Below are 24120 nucleotides of genomic sequence, written 5' to 3'. Positions count from 1 at the left end.
AGACTATTTCCTCTTCTTGGACTTACCATTTCTGTTATTAAATAATAACATGTCAGTTTTCTTTACATTGTATTCTATCACCAACTTCAGAGGTTCAGCACACTAAGTATTTTCACAAAGTAATATGACTTGTAAGATAAGACCTCAGAAGGCCAGGGACCAACAACAACTGATGTCAGATTAGAAAAATAGAACCCATTGTAACAATAACAGTTACACCTTTATGGTGATGGAATGACATGGTCTAATGAGTTGGCATTAAGTGAAAAAAAGAAAGTTATGAAGAAATAACTCTGGTGTCATTCTGATATGGAGTGGAGACATGGGGCTTGCATGTGCAGCTCAGCAGTGGGATGTGCTTTCAGATGCAGCTCAGTAGCTTAATTTTCTGTCTTTCTGTCTCCATTTTTCTTCTTCTGTAGAACATGCTTTAGCTGGAGTTACAGACAGAGCTGGGACAGTGACGAAAGGAAATTGTGTGGCTGCAGAATCCTGCTTTGGAATTATTTGGCTTTTTTAAAAACCTTCAAAATAATTTTTGTACAATTGATACATTCCTTTAAGTCTGCCTGATTGCTGGAGTCCAGAGACAAGAACAAGAGGGTGAGTCAGTAATAAATAAGAACCAGTTATCTACATTTCTACATAAACACTGGCTCAACATTTGCACTGCTTCTGTGACTCCTACTCAAACTTTATGGCTGTCCCCAGGCTCCTGGTTGAACCCCTATATAATACAGATCTTCTGGTTTCTCCTAACATTCTTTAGTAGAAAGAGTCTATTACTTTTCCTACTACATTAGCAAACACAGTGGAGTCAAGACGTTTGATTTTGGCTTATTTGTTTTAGAAAACTACCCTATGGCAAATTCAAGACTACAAGTGATGCTAACAGCACCTCTACCTTGTTAAGGTGTCTTAATGGTCAGCTATTTGTCTGCTAACGAACTACATCTCATTTCTAGCTAGAATTTTTCTAGCCTACCTTTTTGGCTCTTCTGTGAGATGAAAGAGGCTCAGTAATATCAGATAGATAATTACAGCCCTTAAAAAAAATCATCCTGTTTTGCTAAATTCAGTAGATTGACCTCTACAGATTCCTAATTATAAAGCATGGGTCCAGCCCTGTCTATATTTTGTCATTCACTTTGAATTCCTTCCAGTTTTTAAACATAATTTTATAAAGTGTGGACATAGGGCCCAGCACCAGGATTCGTGCAGCCATTTTATCAACACTAACTCAGAATAGAAGGAAGTCCCAAAACATCTGCCAGAGGGCTAATGTGGGTGGCTAAACACTGCTTCTGCCATCCCAGACTTCCCACCACAAAATTAGCCTTTTATGTGTCTCATAGCAACTTTGCCCTGGAAGGAATAGTGACTTAAAATGCATAGTGAAAGACAATGAAACTCTTACTCTCTGACTCCATGATACCTGTATTTATTCTACTATGCTCAGAACCAGAGCATTAGTAAGCCTGAAAAATACAAGTCAATTATTCCTCCCACAATTACTCCAATGATTTGGAAAGTTTTTGGTAGTATCAAAATGTATTTGTCATTATCAGGTATTAGTTCCTACTGAAAAATTATGCATCCTGTCTGAGTTTTACTACTCCAGCCCACTATGATGTTGTTATTACTTTTGTTATGCTGGGGATGTACAGTTATAGAATCATAGCATGCTTTGGGTTGGAAAGGACCTTAAGATCATCCAGTTCCAACCCCCCTGCCATGGGCAGGGGCATCTCACACTAGACCATGTTGCCCAAGGCCCTATCCAACCTGGCCTTGAACACTTCCAGGTATAGGGCATCCACAGTATCTCTGGGCAACCTGTGCCAGTGTCTCACCACCCTCATAGTAAAGAATTTCTTCCTTATACCTAACTTGAATCTCCCCTGGGTAAGTTTGAATCCCTTGCCCCTTGTCCTATCACTACAGTCCCTGATGAAGAGTCCCACTCTGGCATCCGTGTAGGCTCCCTTCAGATACTGGAAGACTGCTTTGAGGTCTCCACCCAGCCTTCTCTTCTCCAAGGTGAACAGCCCCAACTTTCTCAGCCCGTCTTCATACGGGAGGTGCTCCAGCCCCCTTATCATCCTTGTGGTCCTCCTCTGGACTTGCCCCAACAGCTCCGCATCCTTCTTATGTTGAGGACATGAGAGCTGCACACAGTACTTGAAGTGGGGTCTCACGAAAGCAGAGTAGAGGGGCAGGATCACCTCCTTTGACCTGCTGGTCACGCTTCTTTTGATGCAGCCCAGGACATGATTCGTTTCTGGGCTGCAAGCACACACTGAAGCCGGCTCATGTTCAATTTCTCATCAACCAACACCACCAAGTCCTTCTCTGCAGGACTGCTCTGAATCTCTTCTCCGCCCAACCTGTAGCTGTGCCTGGGATTTCCCCAGCCCAGGTGTAGGACCTTGCACTTTGAATTGTCGAACTTCATGAGGCTGGCATTGGCCCACAGCTCAAGCATATTTAGTTACACTAAAGCAGTATGAATGCAGTTACTGACCAGAGTGCTTACAGATTGTCCCTTTTTTTTGGATATTAAATGGCTCTACAGAACATTCCTTAGCACTGAAATTCAGTGATTAAAACTTAGCTTTTGCCCAACATTGTTTTGGTTTTGTCCAACTTGCACTGTCCCAACTACTCCTTTAGAATGGGCCAAGGATCATTTCTAACAGGCAACGTCCATGCAACCAATGTCTTTGGAGGGCAAGAGAGATAAATGTTATGATGAATGTTAGTGCCAGGGAGAAGTCGCTGGTAGATTTAATTAACTAAGGCAGAGAAAGCCATAGAATCTAGGAAAAAGCAAGACTGACTTTGCAACAGAACAGAATATTTTAGAGACAACACGTCTCTGCATAAATCTTGTAGCTTATAAATTAGTCATAAGCAGAAGATAACATCTCTTTAAATAGTTTGTGAGCCCTCCAGTGGTGCGGTCTGTGTTCTGCATTGTGGATGCGAGCCAAAACCCACGAGAGAAGCAGTGTGTACAAAACTAAGCCTGGCATGTCGTTTATTGAACAGTTACGGTTGTTTAAGATCAGTCTGTGCTGCACCATTCCTCTATACAGCTATTGCTGAAAAAAGAGCAAGAGAAAAATTTCTTGCAGCCTTGTATTGCCTGGCTTTGCAACAGAGAGTTTCAGGCCCTGGATTTGCAACAGTGTTATATACAGAAAGTCTGAATCCAGTTATCATGATCAGCAGAACACGGCAAATCCTTTCTGGCATGCTTGGCATCTTGAGCATAATCTGTTCGCAAACCCCATTTATCATCAAAGTTTTGATCTTTTATTCCTCCTTTCTTCACCCATCATCTCAGCTGAGGCATTACACTACAGGCTCATCTCAAAGCCAGGGGCTAGGGAAGTAAATCCCATACTGCCGCTGCTTCTGCTGGCAAATAAAAGAGGCATAAAGCAGAAATCCTAAGAATTGGAAAAGGGACTAACAGATTTGTTCACAGTGGAAAACTCTGAGAAAACGGCTGGGAGGAAAATAGAATGCAAAGCAATGGGCATGATCATGGTGCTTGGAGATAGGCTGATCTTTCCCCTGGAGGGTCTGCTTGAATTTCTCTTGTCTCAAAGTAGCTGAAATAGAGGATTCCAACTGCTCCAGCTGATGCCAGAGAAGCAAGAGGAGTTTTCAGAAAATGGTTGGCAACTTGACTCTTGCCTGACTCCTAGAAGGCCTCTGCAGACACTGGCATAAACACTCTCCTTTCAGAGAGTGCTGTCCTAACTGCTTGAAACAGCCTGTACATTTAAAAAGCAAAGTACTGTCCTTTCAACATTGAGCAGGTCAGTGCAAGTCTGCCAAATATTGTGGAGTCCCTCTTAGTTATGCTTTTAGGATGTATTTGTTAAAAAAAACCCCAAAACAAACCAACCAACCAAAACATAAACCAAACAAACAATACAAAAACCAAACAAACCCAAAAAAACAAACAAACAAAAAAACCCCCCAAAACCAAAACCAACCAACCAAACAACAAAAAAAAAAACCCAACACAAAACCAACCCAAAAAGAAATGAAAATATGCTCTCCTCACCCTCTTGGATTTATCTTTGGCTAAAGGAATATGTTTAGGAAGACCGATATTGAAATATTGGCAGCACATCATTGGGTTGGTTTTGCTGACTCATGAGGAAACCACGCTACAACAGTTATGCCACGGGCACCCCCTGCCCTCCTCCTAGGGCCGTCGGTAGAGTGAGGCAGTGCTCGATTCCCTCACTGAGGGAGGGCATTGCTTTCAGAGCTGGAGGGAGCTGCAGCTTGGCAGAGGCAGGTGCCAAGTTCTGCTGGTTTTAATCTCACCAAGGGCTCGGCTCAGCGAGCACCTCCCAGTGATCTACTCAGAAGTGTTGACAGCTATTTTAATAGTGCTTATGAAGGCCCCAGGAGAAGTTACAATGTGCTGAATAGAGGCAAGCTACACTCCCACTGCTATCTTTAGCCTGGCTTCCTAGTAAGATCACACTGTCTGTCTGTCCATCTGACGGCCAGCCCATCTATTTGTCTGTCACCAGTCTGTCCTCCACCATGTGCTCAGTAGTTTTTGAACCGATTGCCCAATTTCAACCAAAATTGACAGACAACTCAAAGCTCCCAAGACCTTATACATCTCATGAAAACTAGCTGTTCAGTAGAGGAGGAAGATCAAAATGAGTGTTATGTAGTCAGTTAAACAGCTTTAGGTTCCAGATGGCAAATCAGCACACATGTACTGGCCAGACAGCTGGCATGCGTAGAAACTAAGAACAGACACAACACATGCTTCCTGGTCTCATCAGTAACAAGCGGACATGGAAGAGAGCTAGAGGTTTAGGGATTGGCATAGAAGATGCAAGACAGATGGACCCATCTTATTTTGCGTGGTCAAAACTTATCAGTCATGTCCAAGAAGGATCGACTCTTTTGACTATCTAGCACTCCACCTTTATGTTGGATGGTCACAGATTTTAATACTACCCACCACCAGCACATGTAGGTTGACCCATCATTGTCAGCCAAACCAAAGATGGACAAGGGCAAGCCTAGTTTTGGTCTTGCAGAATCCTGTTACAGGGCCATTACTTTCCTTTTTCTTTGAAGTCAAGTGGCTTTGTCACCCACGAGGGATGGCACCACTAAAAACTTGCACCAGTAAGGTATTTATGCAGTTGAAAACAAGGCCATACATACATATAGGTATACACATACATATAAACATACATACATGAATAATAAACACCTTGATGCATTACTATTCTTTATACAGAGCTCCTGGAGGCATGCACTGTGACACAGACCCAGATTTCATGGTACTTGTTAATGTCAGTGGGATCCCAACATTTGCTAGCAGCAGAGGAATGGGACAGTCAGAGACCTTCTGTTCCATTTCAGGTTCCCAAACCTGTGGCTCTAGTATGCTACTTCCCTAAAAAAAGAGGGTATTTTTTTTCCCACTCCCTCTAAATTTTCCCTGTACTCAACCGCCCTCCTGTCTATTGTTTCGTTCCCTTGGATTTATCATCCTTTCTTCTTGGCCAACACTTTATTCTCTCCCTCATCTGAAATTGCCTTAGTGCTCTTGTGTGCATTCTCCAAACCCAGGAACTTTGTCCATCTCTCCTGCACCTCCCTGTCCCTTGTACCCCTGTACAAGGCATACAGACTCCTTCTTTCGAAGCTGTTTATGAACCAGTGTGTGCCTGCACACACAGGAGAGAATACGTGCTCCATATGTATGCACTGATACCAATGAATACACCAGCTCTTTGTACCTCATTTTTGCTGCACATTCACAGATTGACATTTTAATGAACACTGGTCATGCTAAGAATAATATTCATCAGTATTAGCCCTGAGTTATATACATAGCAGTTAGCTTTAGCTGTGAACACTGAGAAGTGATGAGATTTAGCAGCTGAATGACAGAAGAGTGTCTGTGACCTGTTTACATGATAAGTCTAAGAATAGGACTTGTAGGAACTTGTGGGAGGTCACTGAAATGTCCAACAAACTCAAAATGAAAACTCTGGGTGGGGGAATCAAATCACTTCGAGAGTTGTCTTATGACTAAGTATTATGGCTTATGTTACAAAGTTCTTCCATTATACCACTCGAGTTTCTTAATGTCCGTTTAGAGAGGCTTCAACGGAAACGTTACTAAAACACTGTTGTTGTCACGGTTTCTCTGTCACTGGAAGAATAACGTAGCACAGGCTTCCTGCATTACTTTAACCATACAGACACTGGGTTTAAGGTTTTTCTAACTTTAAAAATATATTTGTGGCTACCTTGATAATCACAGACAAACAAACGACCAATCAACCTACCACAGAGAAAAGCCAAACTGGAGGGACTCAGATGTTGCACATACAGGAAACTGGCACAATGTCTTTAAGCAAGGTGAAAACAGCTACCTTGGTTGCTGAAAGAAACCTTCCGACCATTTCTCATTCATCTCTTCCCTTGATTACAATAATCTCATCCAATGTGGTCATCCCCATTTCTCCTTTCATGCTAACCCAAATGTGCAACTTTTTGAGTTTCGTCATCCATTTCCTACTGCTTTGTCTCCTACATCTTTGTTGTGTCCATTGAGCTTTAAGATCGTTTTTACCATGCTTGCTATGCTCGGATGTGGAAGTGGGGTAGATGCTCTGTTTAGATAGCAGGACTCCATCGATGTGGAAGTGCCTCAGAGAGCTGTTCATAGCTGTTTGCAGTAGCAGAACTGCTCACAGTAGCAGTCCATCAGAGCCAGACACTTGTGATGATGTGCTGCATTCAGTGATCTCAGTGCTATTAACAGTCTTACAATATCCCAGCAGATGAGGAACTGTGCCCCTTTCAGTTTGCTCTGGGAGACCAAGAACGACTCTTGGACTGCAAAGAGTGAAAAGCCTATAGACTTCCATGGAAAAAAAAAATAAATCCTGGATGCTCTAGAGCAGCCGTGTGTGCGCAAATCATGCAACTCACAGCTTGGCCAGGAACCCAAGCCTAGAGAGAGTTTTCTGCTTACAATAGCAATCCAGCTGTGCTTGAAAAGCTATGGAAGAGCAGCAGAAATTAAGAAACCTCAGAAAAGCTACGAAAAAGCTGAGCAAAAAGGTTGCTTCACTAACCTCCCCTTCCCCATAGGGACCAGGAGGAATAAAGTAATGCAAGGTAGACCTTTCTTAGTTGAACTAAACAGCATGAAGACAAGGAATACCAGGGAAAACCACTAAGGTTTATGGCAAAAATTTCCATGTAACACATGCAGAGACCATTCCTTGGGTCATTTCTGGGCACATTTTTTAAAAAGGGCTGCTTGCCAAAGATTTCAAACAAAACCTGCAGTTCTGCTGCTAGGACCCATTATTAGCATCTTCCTCCAGGGAGGAATTTATTTGCTGTTGACTGGAAGTTGCTTTGACATTTCAGCCACTCCTCTTCCGCTGTCTCCAAAATGCATGGCACACAAGAAGAATGAGATCTGTTGTTAGAGAGCTCCTTCTGCACCTTGTGAGCAGGTAGGACTTCACCCATAACATGGCTAGATGTTTTCTTGAAAATAACTGGTTATAATCTGTATCATCATTCCCCCTTTGGAATAGACTGTGTCTTCCTGTGCCTGAAATTATTTCCCTTTCCTCCTTCAAATCCCTCTTTATATCTCACTTTTCATGTGCTTTCCTATGATAGTCTCCTCTACGAAGCTGTTTGCTCCCATCTTTGCCTGGATCTTTAAGCACGTAGAGGTGGCCAGCTGAATAGGAGCAAATGCCTCACTGGGATCCAGCCCGTTCCCATGCACTGGAACAATGCCATGAACACCTGTGGTACTTTCTAAATAATACAACAGCAGGAGAAAATGCAGTCTCAGGCCTGATTCTTGACTTCACATAAGCTGTATTTATTCTGCAGTGTGTGAAATGGCCCTAACACGAGAATAATTACAGCTTATGCTCATTTTCATATGCAGAAGATTGAAGGTTGTAAGGAAATGAGACCTCTATCCCCAGTGCCCTTAGAATTATAAAAAGCATTTCAGTGTCCTTAGAAATGACAAGCCTAGAATAAAGTAGGCTTTAAAATATATAACTTCTTCAGCCATTACTACCACAAACCAAACCAGCCTATGAAAACAGATGTTGTGACAGTGGCATGGCATTGTGCATCTTCAGCTGAGCTCCCCTGTAGCACAGGCTACCCAACCACAACAAATCAGTCTTTCGTCTAACCAAGAGAAAGGCAGTTGATCTAGGGCATCCTTTAGTAAAACATCTTGATTTGAAGGTTTTAACTGATGGACAGTCCTCCATAGCCCTTGGCAAGTTAATCACATTGGCTTTCTCTCTCACCAATAGACTACAGGCTTACTCATCCTTCAGAAGTGCCTACATCTCCCTGTGGCCCATAAAGGAATGCTTGACTTGTACTAGACAGTTAACATTTAGATGGTTAATAATACTGGAATGAATCTCACCTTGTTCTCTCCGACTGAGATGTCTTATGAACTTTGTTTCTGTAATCTGACTCATTTGGCCCTTTAAAAGTTTTATTGCAAGAAAAGACCTGGTCATCTAATAACCTAGGACCACATCTGCGAATAAACTCTAATGAGAGTAAATTGTTTAATTCTCATAGGAAAAACAACAGGAAATTGTGCAATGTCACAAATGAAGCAAAGATGGCCTGGAACCATGCCCTTGTGTTCCTGAGGTGCCCCAAGATACTACAAACCAACTCTAAGAAAGCATATATGGTGAATCCCACTGATACACTCTCTTGGCATGTCTCTTACCTTAATATGACTGTTTGCAGAAACAAGTACATCTCAGCAGATAAATACCAAGTATGAAAGTTATTTGCATATATGCAGCTCTTCTTCAGATCTAAACAATAGAAAAACACTGTCTTCTTCACCATTACCTCAATAGCATTTTACAGTGCTTTTTCAATACATGCTGTCACACAGAAAGGTTATCTGCTGCTAAGAATCATACCTTATTTTTGCCCTCTATTACAGCTGTCCTCTCAGTGATGCTCTGGATCCTGTTTCCTATATTGCTGCCAGCCTTCAAGATGAAAGATCCTTCAGTATAAGAGCAAAAGCCATGCCTGAAGACAACAAAAATTGAAATTTTATTGATTTGGTGATTGAGAGAAACAACCAACACACAAGACAAACCAATTCTTCTGGATTGGTTTTCAGTGATCAGTGAGGAAACTGCAGGTGTGGTGTTAACCAGGAAAGTATACTTCTCATTAAATCCTGTGGTTTGTAGCCTGACAATTGTATCCACTTCCACAGCTCCTCCTTGAATATTAGCTCTCAACACATAACCCACTATGGACTGGGAGGTCAGAATTTACAGTCGGAGTCTAATTATAGGACTGTGCAAGACCAGCATCCCATTTCCAGTGCTCCAGAGCCATTGTCATAGTTCAAGCTTGGCTTCAAACATGAGTTCATACTATTTTCAGCCTTAAATTCAAGACAAGTTATATTTGTTTTGAGATCCATTGCACAATGGATGCTGCTTTACTATATGCAGGGTTTTTTTGTTATCATGAAAAATGATGCAAGTTCTTGTTTCTGTGTGTTTTCTTTAGTTTAGTTTACAAAAATGTCAAAATATCCATACCAAGGTTCAGCGATTACAAGACACACAGTAAAAATCACTATAATCCTGTAAATTAGCAAAACAAAGTTAAACTAAACTATATATGATTGTCAAAGGGATTTCAATGTTCATTTAATCTGGGGAGGGGAATCAATGTCATGTTAATGAATGCAAACCTCAGGGAAAAGAAGTGGTTTTGCCTTATGCAACAAATTGGCTTATAATCAGAACATTCAGGTGTGGTCACGGTAGAGCTGATTTGTTTCTCAAAGCCTAATGTGGTACACACATGGAAATAAACACATTGGAATGCTTCTTAAATGCTGTCTGTCCCTATTCCTGTTTGAGGATATCTAGTTTTGCTTTTCATCCAAAATGTAGTTGTTGCTTGTTCAATTCCAGCTTCATCAGTAGAGCTTAACCCTTCAGCAGGGTCAGGCTCTTTCAAATATGACACGGTCCTTTGATCTTTCATGGATTTCAAAGATAATGATTCTAGTATCTGTAATCAAATAGTTCTGACATGTATATCAGTTGTTTGGAGAAATGACCTTTAAAATGCAGTGACTGGATAACAGCATGTGATGCAATCCCGAGCAAAGAATGAGGTTTATTTCCCTTCAGCTAACTGTGCAATTTGCTTAAACTTTGTGTTGTTTATAATATCAATGGTACACTAACTTTACATGCTTGTTCTTAATTGTGCATTTTGCGTCACTCTGGCCAGTGTCTTAGCAGATATTACAGCTTAAAGAAATTATGATATGTAAACTAACTTGGGCTATGATCATTAGCACAAATACATGATTGCCTGCCCAAATTTCTTAATGTGCACTGTGAGGCTCAGTGAGCTGAAAAAGCCAAAAACCAGGAGCAAGCCATTGTCATTCAGGCATGGAAAGCGGATAGGAAGCAATAGCATGTCAAGAAAGCCCTATCTGCACAACCATTTCTTCCAGACTCTGATTTGAAAGCCAGCTTCTAAGATATGATTTTTGAGGCCATGGTAGATGACAGACAACTGCATTAAGACAGTTGATGCATTCAGATTGGAAAAGAAAGTGGTTAAAAATTATTCAGAAGGGTAGATGCTATTTACTTTGCACATTTAAAGCTTTAAGAAGTTTGGTTCTGTAACAAGACTAGAACACAGAAGACATAATAATGTTGGTAAGCTGATAACATTTTTGTGCCATAGCAGAACTTATTTCATGATGCCAGTACAGGCACACAAACAGGCAGTATCAAAGGCACATCCCTGTCACTGGATATTTGGGCAATCTCTGTAGAGGAAGACAGAGACCCCAAAATCTCATTTCACCCATAGTAAAAAGTAATTTTTAATTTTTTTTTCCTTTCCGCACAGAAATAATTTATGTTTCTTTGTTACAATGCTGAAAATTTTTGCTTTTTACTACAAAAGACCTTACAGAGACACATATTTTGGTAAAGGACAGAAAGAAGGACAGATATTTTCTGAATAATGTATATTCAGAAACTACTTGTGCATCTCTGAAAGGCAATCTCTTTTCTTGCAGATCTGGAGCCTCCAGGCTTAGTTATTATGATACTCGTCCTCATAATTCCTTCAACAAAACTGTATATAATTAGGTTGCAATCTCTTAGGGATGAGGACAGTGGTATGTCTTTGTTGATGCTTAGCACAATGAAATGCTGATTACTCATTAATACCATAACACAAACCATCAACATAATTACAATAACATCACAATAACAAGAGAAACACATGTAAAACTCTAGATGAAATATTAGCCCTGGAGGCACATATGTGAACCCTACTGATTTCACATACTATACTATCTCCAAGCTGCCAATTACGATGTTAATGCAATTATAGTAGAAAATCAAATACCCTTAATAGCTGTTGTCCATGGTTTTAATAAAAAAGGAGTCACAATCAAGCTGAGAGCCCACAGTAAACAGCCCACAGTAAACAGCGGGAGATGTGAGCACAGTCATATGCGCCACTTCGACTCCACAGCCTGCTGGATCAGCAAACGTTTACAAATCAGTTGCAGCACAACTGCCAGGCAAACTCTAGGACAAGACTCAGGCTCATCCCTTTGGATGCAGAACCAGATGCTTTCTCTCCTCAGCTGCCAAATGCTCTCTCTTTAACCTCAAACACAGTAAGAGAGCTTAGGACAGCACACAAGCCACCTCCAGTCTCCTAAGCTGGTTGATCAGGCTAGTACTCAGTCACCCTGCCTCATGCGGCTGTCAGAGGTGCCACCTGAAGCCACTGCTTAAGCCAGTGGCATCAGGAAGTGATGGGGATGGAACAAATGGAAGTAATTAAGAGTCCTATCTCCTAACCTGACCTCAGCTTCTAACAACAGGCATTTTGTAACAGAAAGAGAAAAGGCTCTGCTGAACTTAGAAGTAGTCATCAAACCAAATGTTTGTGTTAACTACAGATGCTTGGAAAGAAAGAGAGAAAAATGAAAATATAAAATTTTATTCTGGCTGGGACCAAAATACAAATCATCTTCCTGTTAATCCAATCGATGTTTTGTTGCGTGTGTCCTTAGATAACATCAGCTATATATTTTTCTTCGTAAAGAAGTTACAAGTTACTCCACCTATCCACTCAGTACCCTATTTGTAGCAAGAACTGCCTGTGTTTGCAGGGAAATCCCACTGAATATCTGAATCTTACTCTAGGTATCTCCAGAGCATGCGAATTCCTGAAATGTTTTGTTGTGGGATGAGCCTCATTACTTTGCATCTTCAGGAAAGCTTACAGCAGGGTTACTGCCAGGTTAATGAAAAAGCACACAGTGTGCACAGAGATTGATAAACAAGCTGAAATCTGCCAGCACATTTCTAAGCACTTCTTCTATATTTCCCTGCAGTCCTTTCTCTTCCCTACTTTGTGAGTGCAACTATGCAAGTGTAGAGACCCTATAGAATAAATAATAATGGATGGGGGCAGGGGGATGTAGAAATGTATGCTTCTAAACTTTATGCAACCTCAGAGCAAGGTGATCAGACTCTGCTGTCTTAGTGGAGTGCTGGGAGAAACAGAATAACCAGGTTTCTCCCCCTCAAAGTAGTTTTTCCATGTGCCTGCATGCATGCTCGCATGCGCATTTGCCTGCGTGCATGCACACACCCGCATGCACACACACACCCGCATGCACAGGCGCACTTCGTCCTTTGTGTCCAGAGCCTGAGAAATAGGCTATTCCTTTGTAAAAACAGAAACTGTTAATTCTCCTGTGGGTATCCAGGGCGGAAGCAGGGGTGAGGGCAGCTCTGCAGGCGCTGGGGCAAGCTGGCAGCATGCACTGCCTGCCCTGCCCAGCTGTCTGCAGAGCAGGGCGAGCTCCACCAGCAGACCTGCTCGCTGCCCTTAGCTTTGGGAATTTACACTTCTTTGGAAGGCCTAGGAGTGGTTTATGCAACCAGAATAAGTTCAGCTGTATAAAAGGTCTGTGATGTGCGGAGCTGGCACCGGCGGGGGCCCTAGAGAAGTGGCCTGGGGGAGGGGACCCAGCCTGCTTCTCAAGAATACATCAAGCCCTTGAGGAAGCAGAGTATGCCATGTTTGAAGATGCAAAGATAATCACAGTGCTGGGAACCGTCTTGTGTAGCGGAGGAAGCCAAACAACAAGAGGAAAGCAGCATATGCTCCTGATTTCGCACAGGAAGCTAGCAGCACCTCCTGCCAAAGTGAGATAAGAAAACTCCCATGGCCTATTCTGGACAAGGCCGTGGTTATCAACCTTAGCTTCACACTGTCCTCACTCTGTTGCGCAGCCCTCTCCCTTTCCTAATGAGTTTCAGAGCCCTCACCTCTATTAGCATACAGCATGCCAAGCACAATAGAGTGGTGTATTTATAACTATCGATGGGGAAAAGTTTCCAGGGTAAGAGTGTACTTCATGTCATCTTGATGTATTTCACTGAAATAAAACTACAGACCAGCTCCAAGCTAAAGTCCTGCCTACGGTCTCAGAAGAAAAGCTATTTTGTTGTCACCCCAGTGATTTATAGAGGAGCAAACTAGCTGAGGTAAGGGATTTGTCTAATTATTCGCAGGATGGAGTTGACCCTCTGCGTGACAGTCCTAAGTGAAAGCCCTAGACCCAGTTTGTCCAGACACATCTTCTTCCCCATCCTGGAGACATTCTGCAGTTTAAGTAGTACAGTGACAAATACGAATGGAAGACCCTTGATCCCTGTATCAGTTGGAAAAATACTAATCATCTGTCTGCTCATCTTCCCAGCTCCTCCCTCCCAAGCCCTCTTATGTGATGCCAGAGGCCATTGCAATCTTTCCCTCATGTAATATCCCATTCAATTCTCTAAGCATTCCTTTTGGCAAAGCCACTGTCAACCTCAATCACACTGTTGTTTACTGAGGTAGTATTTGGCAATTACACCAGTACTATGAGCAAAAGGAAACCACCCTGTCACTGACGGTGATCATTTTTGAGCACAATTAGCAACAGGCACAATATTTTTCTCAGCATCTACCCTTTTTTTAGGGCAGCAATCAATTTCTAGCAGCATTAGGACAATGTTATTATAAACTCAAGTTGGGCTGACTCACATCTTTCAAGAGGCAATGGTGACGACACCAACTTTAAGACAGGAACTCTGGAAATTCCTGGAATTGTAAAGAATATATAGGAACTGTTTTCCACTTGAAAGTTATCAAAAGAATCTGAATGACATGGGCCTTGCCTGCTCCACGCCTTGGCATCCAGCACTGTGCAATTGGTAGCAAAGGGCTTGTTTAGCCACGTGTCCTGGAGTATATTGAGTTGATTTGAGGCAGGAAACAGAGAGGGAAAATAGAAGGAGGGACATGTACAGGTTGTGAAATGTGCCTTATGGGGGTGGAGGGTGAGAACATGTGCCGGCCCTCTGCCAGTGTGCTCCACGGCTTTGGCTATGATTCTATGATTCTAAGGAGCTATGGTCTAAGTGTTCTTGCTTTAGGTCAAAAATAATCAATGCTGGCTCTACTGCATTCAGTGGAAAAACTGCAGCCAGCTGGGATTTCGTCCCAAGCACCTTCACTGATATGCAGGTTAGTGGGGCTACAAATAGTAAGAGCTGGATACATTTTACTTTGTATATTGTAGTTTGTTTATTTATATTTATTTAGGAGCTTAGCAAGGAATGCTAAACAAGAAATCCTTGTGAAAGCAGTGCAGATTCCTCCTCTGCACATCTCATTTGCCTCTCTGTTCTCACTGGCACTGGTTCCTACGGTAATGTCAGCACTTGCCCACCAAGAGGAGATGAGATGTCACCAGCCCATCTCACTTCAGACACCATCATGATTCTCAGAGAGCAGCAACTCTCCATCACCACTCATGAACCCTTGTCCGCAGTGCAGGACCAACTTATGACCAAGGACACTATTAGCCATGCTGAGAAGTTACTCACTGATGAGCTGCAGGGTGGCTGAAAGATTTCTCAGTGGCCTCCTGGCATTAGGTTGGCACTGCTCACTTGCCAGATTGAGGATTGAGTTGTCTTCTGTTTTGCAGGATGATCTGTGTGCTCGTTAAGGTGGTTACCTAGAGGGAAAGCTCATTCTCTTAGGGAAGATCCTCCCCTAGATGCCTCATCCTCCTGGTGAGCATCTTTGAAAACAGTAGGGTATATGGCATTCATAGCTTTGCTGCATATTGCCATGGCTTAATGGGAAAAGAAAACATTTGACAGCTGCTCACTGCCTTTCTTGCTGTTATCTACGTGCAACCAGATAAATGCATAGTGTTTCCCTTTCACACTCATCCTTTCCAAACATTATGGCTTGCCCTGGACTATTCCAGTATGCTACCACTGAAAACTGATTTATTTGAGCTATGTCAAAAGAAGCAGTATGATCAACAGCAGTCTTACCTAACCACCTTTCAGCTCTTCATCATCCCACACTCACGTTTCTACGGGGGGGGGGGGGGGGGATCACTTCTACATCTGCACACCAGCTATTCACAAGAAAAATGCAAATGCCTGGAGCTGACAGCCACCAAAACACACATTTTGGTGCTTCCAACATCTTTGCCGGTACTTGATACCTCTGGCCATTAGGGAACATGAGAGCACTTGAAAGTAATTTTTAAGGTGTTTGCACATCCTGAGGTGACTTGACATTTTCACATCTGATGTTTCTTATCAGATAATTATATTTTGCTTCTTGACCCTCAATTTCCTGCTTCACACTGCTTAGTGTTCTTCATGGATGCAGAATACGATCATATTTTAGCCAATCCTTCCCTCCTTCCTTCTTCTCCGCCTCCTTTCCCTCCTTTGCTAGACTACAATCACTCTCATATCCCATGCAGTCAGTGCGACTCAGCCCCCACTTTCCCTGTGTGAAAGTGGCAACCATATCCTCCACAGAGGAGCTGGATGTTGGCTGGAACTACAGAATTATCACTCAGAGCATGAGATTTCCATGGGCACCTAGTATTTCTTTCAGAGGAAAAATAGTATTTGGTTTTAATAGTCTGTAGTACTGAAAGGAAGATGCGTTTTCTGATCTGGTTGAGTAGTAAGAAACCTGAAGAGAAAGACCATGAAGCCTCTACGTACAATGTCCACGCTCGTACTCCATTTCTCCTATTTCCAATCTAAGTTCCCCATATATAAAGTCCAAGATATTGTTCAGACCCTTCTGATGTAAGTTATTTCCCATGCACAAGTCACTTCCAACAGCTCACATGACTTCTAGACATAACGTCACCTCAGCTTCCAAGATCCAGGTATACTCAACATCTTCTTTCTCACAATGCCAAAATTCCCTTCCTTTCCCTTGCTGTCCTGACTGGATCCTCTTTTCTTTTATCTCTAAAAAGGAGTAACTCTTCACTAATTTATTTACACAATCCTTAATACTCCTTGTCTTGTTGACAAGCAGGAAGCACAAGTAACACTCTTTTTATTTCCCAGTGATCAGCAGAGGAGATGAAAGAGCTATTGCCGCACTGAGGTTGTGTTTTTCAAAATTATTTGTTTTCAGCTTCACTGCAAGTAGAGGTTTGAGAGCAGCTCTGGGCTGACTGGAGAGAGGGACTGGAAGCGCAGGCAGAAAACAAGGAAAGGATGAGAAAGAATGGAGGGAAACATTTTTAAGGAGAGAGGGGAATCGATTAGAGGGAAAACAGGAAGAGAAAATACTGACAGATGTGGATATAAGAACAAGGATCCACCTACCCCATATCCTGTCTCAACAATGACCATAAGCAGATGGTTGGGGATGAGTAAGAGCAGGACTAACTTCAGGTACTTCCTCCTAATACTCCCCCAGTCACCAATTATTGTCAGCTCAGGAACTTAAAGCAATGGAGGCCATTTCTACACTTCAGTGGATTTCCAAGACATTGTGCAGACTTTTCAAACCCCCGAAGTCCTCTAGCAAAGAGTTTCACAGATCTGCTACCCACTACATGAAGAGCCACCTCCTTTTTATGTTCCAAACTACGTTTCTCCTGGCTTCTTTTAATAGGCCTTAATTCTTGAATTGGAAAAGACATACACAACTGAACCCCAGACATGTGTCCCCTTCACAAGTCTGTAGATCTCTACCATGTACCCCCCAAGTCAGCTCTTTTTGGGGTCTGAGGGCCTTGACCTCCCTCCTCACTCATCCCTCACACATTCCTCTCATTCCTTGAATTTCCTTTGATCCTTTTTGTTTCCCCTCCTAGTGTGCCTCCCAGTTTGGCTGCATCCTTTGAGATGAAAGGATCAGAAATGCTCATAGTATAAAAGATGTCAGTAATTTATGGATTTACATGGAGTTATCATGGTGTTCTCTATTTTGTTCTTTATTTCTTTCCTGGGAATTCCTAGCACTTAATCTGCTTTTAGAGCTGCTCATGATTGTGATCACTTTCACAAACCTGTGTATCACAACACTCTGATCCCTCTTTGTGGTAGTAATGATCAGCCAACAGCCTTCTTACACTTCAATTTTACATGTGAAAGCAGGATTGTTTTTTCCCTATGCGCATCATGCATGTTTATCTTCCATGAATTTCATCTGCCACTTTATCACTCAGATATCCAGATTCACATAGTTCTGCATTTCTTCGCCATCAGCCCTCATCCTTACAAATCTGAATAACTTTGTATCATCAGCAAACTCTGTCACGTCCTTACCACCTTTACCAGGTTATTTCTGAACATGTTGACAAGTATAGACCCCAGCACCAGCTCCTGAAAAGCTTCACGAGTCGCCTCCCCTTGCTGCAAGAACTGGCTGTTCCCTCTTAGCCTCTGTTTTCTATTTTTTAACTGAATATATTTTTCTGTGCGTGATCTTACCCCATACGCGGTATCTGTTCAAAGCCTTCTGCAAAGGCTTTTTGAAAGGCGTATACTTAAAAGGAAAAAGGATGCTAACTAAAGTTTGTATATTTTTGTAAAAGGTGTACTTGATCCAGTAATAGTTCTCCATTCATAATCACTCCTAAGCACACACAGAGTTTGAACTGGTGCCTTCCTTTGGCCAAGAGGTTTCTGGCTACAGGCTGGGACGTCCCACTGGCTCAGACACCACCAGCATGCAGGCCCTCGCTCACGACGTGCAGTCCCCACGTACAACTTGTCACATGTTTTATTTTCTATGGGCTGGGCCACAGTGAGTAAAAGATCCAGCAAAAACATCCCACTGTCTGCCTGACCCTTATGTGTTCTTCCTTAAGTCTGGGGGTCAGGCTGTCCATAGTAAAGCCAAGACACCACACTGTAAAGGCAACAAGAGGGGAAAAAAAAGGAACTGGGAAAAAAAAAAAAAAAGAGGGACAGGAGGCAGGGAAAAAAAAGGTAGGGGAGTGAGGATAAAAGTGTGGTGCCATCTGGATCTTACTGAAGTCCTTATGGTTTAGGTTTGATCAATGACCAATTAAAAAAATTACTTGGGAAATAGACTGCAATTTGTTTTAAAATATTTCCAACTGAATATTAAAAACTTTGATTTAAAGTGAGTTAGAAAAAATTTGAAATTTGGAAGCTTAAACTTCTGGTTTAGCTAAGACCCATAATCAAATCATTAACAGCTTGCAGAATGTAAGTTCATCAGTGTGTCACCCTGAGGACAGACTGAGGCAAACTGTATGCAGTGTATAGCATGTGTTTGTCAAACATTCATCCATATGTATATGCCAGGTCTGATTCATATGGCATTTTATTAGTAATATATTAAAACATATCTATCAGAAAAATCTGAAATACTGACTGAGGACAAGGACACAGCCCTACTAGCTGTTTTCAGAGGATAGAAGGTGTTCACAAGCAAGCATTGACTTTTGGCTCACAGTGGAAGTGCAGAATGAGATGCCTCTGCACACTGCGGACCAGATGATACTTCACTCTTTCTTTTGGCTTCAAATTCTCTGCAGGTCCACACTGCTGCAACGTACACTCATGTCTGCTCCTCTGCATATTTTGAAAGCTATGTGAAAAACACAGAGGCTGATTTTTCTTATGCTAATCTATTTCCCCAACCATAGCAAAATCAGGGAATAGCTAGCATATTTTCTGATGTACCCATTTTAAGTACCTTTACATTACTAGATTGCTGCAGGAAGATTTTCTTGTAGTAGAGCATGGAAGGCATGAAGGTCACCAGCCAGATCCTCAGCCAGTGTGAATTTAGAGCTGAGGATCTGGCCACATGTCAAATTAAACAAAGGCATTTTTGAACTACCTGTTTATTAATGGCATCTGACCTACTTTTACCAGCTCTATGGACTCAGACTTCCCCTTCCTGAAAATAGAAGGTGGCATGGGGAACAAAAACAGTTGCTGTGGACAAACTAATGGGCATCAATGTTTGCAGACATCCAACAATTAAATTTGGGTGGTTCAGTACATTTCTAATTAAGTACAATTAACATTTGTTCTTTACTTGTCCATTTTACATACCTCACTGATGTTTCGAATCCGGTTTACCCTGCTAATCTATCCAAGCACATCCTAATGATTCTGCCTTTCAATCCCTTCTTAATACATTGACATAAACAATGAAGAAATGCAATTAGACTGCTATGCATACATGGCCTGCCTCCTCTTTCACTGAAGCTGGTGGGAGTCTGGCCATGCACTTTCATTCTGGTAGTTTCAGTCTTTCTATATCTCCACAGAAGTTTCAAGGAAAGCCTCTAGTTTCCGCCTCTCGGAGATCCACAACATGTTCCTCTTCCTCCCTCTGTAGTGCTGGAGAGAGATTTCTATTGAAAATAAGACATGTGACCCAAACTTTACACTGCAGACAAGCCTCAAAGGGAGGTAATATTCTCTTCTGATCACTCTGTGTTAAATCAGTAGTGATTTCGGTGAGGACCCACACACCAGAGGGCTGTGGTTTCCTGAGCTTAGCTCTTTGGCAGCAGTATCAGCTTAGGCATTGCTGCACAGCACCAGAGCCCTGCTGCCTGCTTCTGTCCTCAGCTTCATATACTCAGCCCTTCATTCTCAATCCCATCATTCAGGTGGGTTTACACCAAGAGGAGTTCATATCCTTATGCTATAAGTCAGCGGGGGCAGAGAATCATGTACCAGTTTTTGCAATGACTTTTTGTTTTTGTAGGCATCTCCGCAATACTGTTGTTTCCCTTTGCCTCATGTGCACATACACACACAGAGGAAAAAACAAAAGCCAGAAAATGCAGACTGATGCGATGGCAGGATTACAAAAGAATTTGATATGCAGTTTGAAGCTAAACAAACCTGATAGCTCGAGGAGAGAGGGAGTCAGCGAGGTGGTGGGACAGTTGAAACACTCAAGGTAAAATTTCAGTGTTGCATCTGTTTGAGGCTTCTGAAGGGCCGATTGGCCAAACCTTGGGCAGACCATGACGAAGCCCTCTCTGGAACTGCCCACATGGAAATGTCCACAGAGAGAAACTGCTCCCAAATGACACCACACAACCGCTGAGGAAACCAGTGCTTCCACTGAGCAATATCAGTATCCCACATGCCTTTCTTGGCAATCTCTGCCAGACCAGTTTAAGATAAACATAAATCTGCTGAAGAGATTCAGGTCAAGAACCATTAACATCAAGCACGTTCCTAGTGTGCAGACGCTCGTTCTGCAGGCTCAGAGCTGATCATTTTTAGGTGGAGCCCAGCCTGGCTGTCTCCAGAGACCTTCAGCAAGCCCTGCTGCTGCTGCCCTTCTGCACGCCTCCTCTGACAAGCCAGCCCAAGCCAAAACAAATCGAGAAGAAACCACTCGAGGGTGGTAGGGAAGAGGCCAAGGAGGCTGATGGACACTGCAGGGCAAGTGTCCCACAGGCTGTCTTCTGCTATATCCATTGAACAACTGGGGGCTGTGTCTGCTACAGAGCAGGAGAGTAAGCTGGAGTAAGATAGCACTGAAAAAGAAGTTTCTCAGTCACTTAAGAAAGACTAATCTTTCATTATTTAAATTGCATTTTATTTTAACTCTTCTTGCATCTTCTACTGTCTTTTGCGTGCCATCTCTGAATTTACTAGCTCTGCATAAGCTTTAATAATCACCAGAACATAATTTTTTGCCCAAGACAGTTTTTCTTCAGTGTTCTACGTTTCCTTGTTGGGGTACACATCAGAAGATCATCTTTCCACTTATCCATCTAGTTAGCTAGCTGACTAACAGCAGGTTATCTAATTGCAATAGCATTGGTTTAAGCAAAGTAACTTTAAGAGAAAATAAAGAAGGGGAAATTTTAATGATGTTGGTCTCTCCACATTCCAAAAGTCCATTTGTTGAGCAATTTTACAAGTTTGGGTTGGTTTTTTTTGTTTTGTTTGTCTGTTTTTTTTAAATTTGCTACCAGGAAACTATGGAAACTCTTTAATTTGGCTGGCCTTCTGTTACTGGCTTGAATGAAGTACAGAGAAGAGTTATGCAGATTGATTTATGAAGATAAATCACAAAACATCAAAATACATCTGCGTTTTATTTAAAAGCAATGGAATCCTTTTGAGTTATTTTTAGACTTTTGAAACAGAAACTGTTTGGAACAGAAATTGAAAGCCAGATAATCTAATAGTTTCTATTAAGGAGCCCATAGGCAATGGTTCTTTAAAAATAAAACCATCTAATTTTTACACTAATTGTCATTCTCCGGCTTGAAGTGATAGTACTCAAGTGATGTGAAGTTAAACACACATATAAACCTTGGAGCAAACAGATCTGTGCATTGCAAGGTCTTTGCAGCAACAGCGTCCTTTCATTCAGAGTGCACAATCTGTCCAATGGCATGGGAGTCAAACTTGAGGAGAATCCCTACTGCCATACACTGAATGATGGTAACCTGTGGGGGTTTATCAACTTAAGGGAAAGGCACAGAAATAGGCACTACTCAAACACAAATAAAGTAACATTTTAGCCTAAGAAACCTAATTTTGAGAAGGTAAACCCAGAGAAATGCTGTAATGACAGAACAAGATACATTTTTTTCTCTGCTGCACAAGGTATGCACACCTTAAATCTGTTTTTTTAGGCAAAACTCCCCTCACACAATAGGGAAAGTATAGTGAAATAAGTGGAATCACAGGGTTCTCCAATTCTTCAGGGAGAATACCTGAAGTGGCACAGATATCAGCCTGAGCACAGTGTGCCAACCAACGAGGTAGTCCACACTGCTCCCTTCCCAGAGCCAGAGACAAAATGTAGTTTTTCAGGCATTTCTGCCTTTCTGTGATAGTTAGTTGCCACCATATCATTCAGGAGGAGCCACCTCACTCCTCTTAGACAAAGCAATAAAAATGGTGTTCTCCAGGCTACTTCTTCAATGAGCATTTAAAGCAGAAGGAAGGGGAGGGGGTTAAAGAGAATTGTCACAGAACAATTATGAAGGCAATTTGGAAGCAAGTCTGGAAACAACCTTGTAACAGAGCCAATAGTGGATTCCAGTTGTTACATTTCTCCTTTGATCACCTGCTCAAACACACTTCTAATTAGCATTTAATTGAGTCTACAGTTTAACACATTATTAAACACCTGCTTGTGGATATTGATTTCTATTTCTAATGACACGGTCTCCTGTGCTGTAGTGCAGATCCGTGCTTGTTAACCAAAGGAAATATTTGACAATGGACAAGCACCATCCCATCTCCCAAAGAAGAACCAATGGTTATAACAGTGCTGCATTGTGATTTCCACCAAGAGTATGCATAGATGTATAAACACTTGACAGAAATGAATAGATTGAAAATTTTCACATACACATTTCACAGGGTTTCTCTGCTTAAAAGATGTTGCTATTTCTTTTGTCTTACACCTTGCAACCATGAGCAAAGCCAAATTAATACCCAGAATTTTGCAACTCATCCTTCAAAGGTAATATAACAGATAGAGAAAATTGAGGACAGCTCTCACCTGTCCTCAAAATGGAGAATTTCAGGTTATATTTATTCCGTCAAAAGGAGAGATTGCTAGTGCCACCTCTTGGTGAGAAGGGCACAGAAAGCCATCCATTAGCACAATACCAAAGCAAGGCATATTTGGAAAAATTTTGTATGCTTCTAGGAAGTGCTGACCACTCTCTTAGTGATAACAAAGTACTTACAACTGCCCTTAATTTGAAATAAGATATTTGTCCTATTTAATTGGCTGAAGTGTCTTATACCCCTGCAGTTAAGCATATGCTTAAATGTGTGGCTGGATTGGCACTAAAACCCAATTCTGTGAAAGCGTTAAAGAACATAAGTCCTATGTAAGTTATTATCTTCAGCTCAAACTGAGAAAATTCTGGTTCCTAAACTTCTGTTAGGTTGAAGTATCTTCATTGTGGTGTGATCCAAATACCTTACATGTTTGAACCCTCCAATAGTAGCTTATTGCTAATGCCATTGCGGAGCTTGATTGTTAATCATTAAGATTTTGTCAGATTTCATAATGTGGGAAGAGCTTTGGATAGATGAGTCAACAAACAAACTTGTAATAGTAAGAAATGAAGTTCAAAGAAAGCTTAAATATAAAAGAGGATAAGTTAAGCGCCACATCAGCACCACGTAAGCTTGTATGGCGCCATTTGTATTTTACGCTGTTGAAATATCATCTGGAGAATGCTGGGCACATTTGGCTTGCTGAACTGAATCTGTGAGTCAATGTATCATAAAAGACATTTGACCTTCGTAATGGAAAAAGTCGTTAAGATTAGTTCTGTTGAATTTCAAAAGATGCCACACAGGGGAATCACTGTGCATGGAAGAAAGCATGTAAATCTCCTTCATGAGAAAGTGTGTGAACTTTGCAAGACATTGTCTGCAATGCTTCCCTCAAAAATTAAGAAGTGATTATCGCCTCTGGACATTACATGCATGAATGGTAGTGAACTGTAAACAAACCTAAGTCGCAATACAAAATAACAACTCTGCCCTCCATTTTCAAATAATGATGCAGAACAAAATGCATTGTGCCCACATGTTTACTAAAAACTACATTAATTAAAAGCACACAAACTCTACTAACTAAGCAATGGTCAAGGCAAGCTTTATTCTTGTA

The 24120-nt window shown here is 41.8% G+C and overlaps 1 protein-coding gene across 2 annotated transcripts in view; it reads right to left on the bottom strand.

Annotated features, from left to right (window-relative positions):
• The window catches only part of FLT1 (fms related receptor tyrosine kinase 1), a 115918-nt gene that overhangs the window by 55183 nt on the left and 36615 nt on the right, over positions 1–24120 (bottom strand). For both annotated transcript variants that reach the window (XM_030477809.1, XM_030477810.1), the window contains exon 11: positions 9015–9129. In XM_030477809.1, coding sequence (XP_030333669.1) covers positions 9015–9129 — 115 coding nt within the window. The remainder of the gene's footprint in view (positions 1–9014; positions 9130–24120) is intronic.

Source organism: Strigops habroptila, chromosome 2 (assembly GCF_004027225.2).
Source record: "Strigops habroptila isolate Jane chromosome 2, bStrHab1.2.pri, whole genome shotgun sequence".
NCBI lineage: Eukaryota > Metazoa > Chordata > Aves > Psittaciformes > Psittacidae > Strigops > Strigops habroptila.
Note: the sequence above shows the minus strand (reverse complement) of the source record. Positions and strands in the feature narration are given on the sequence as shown.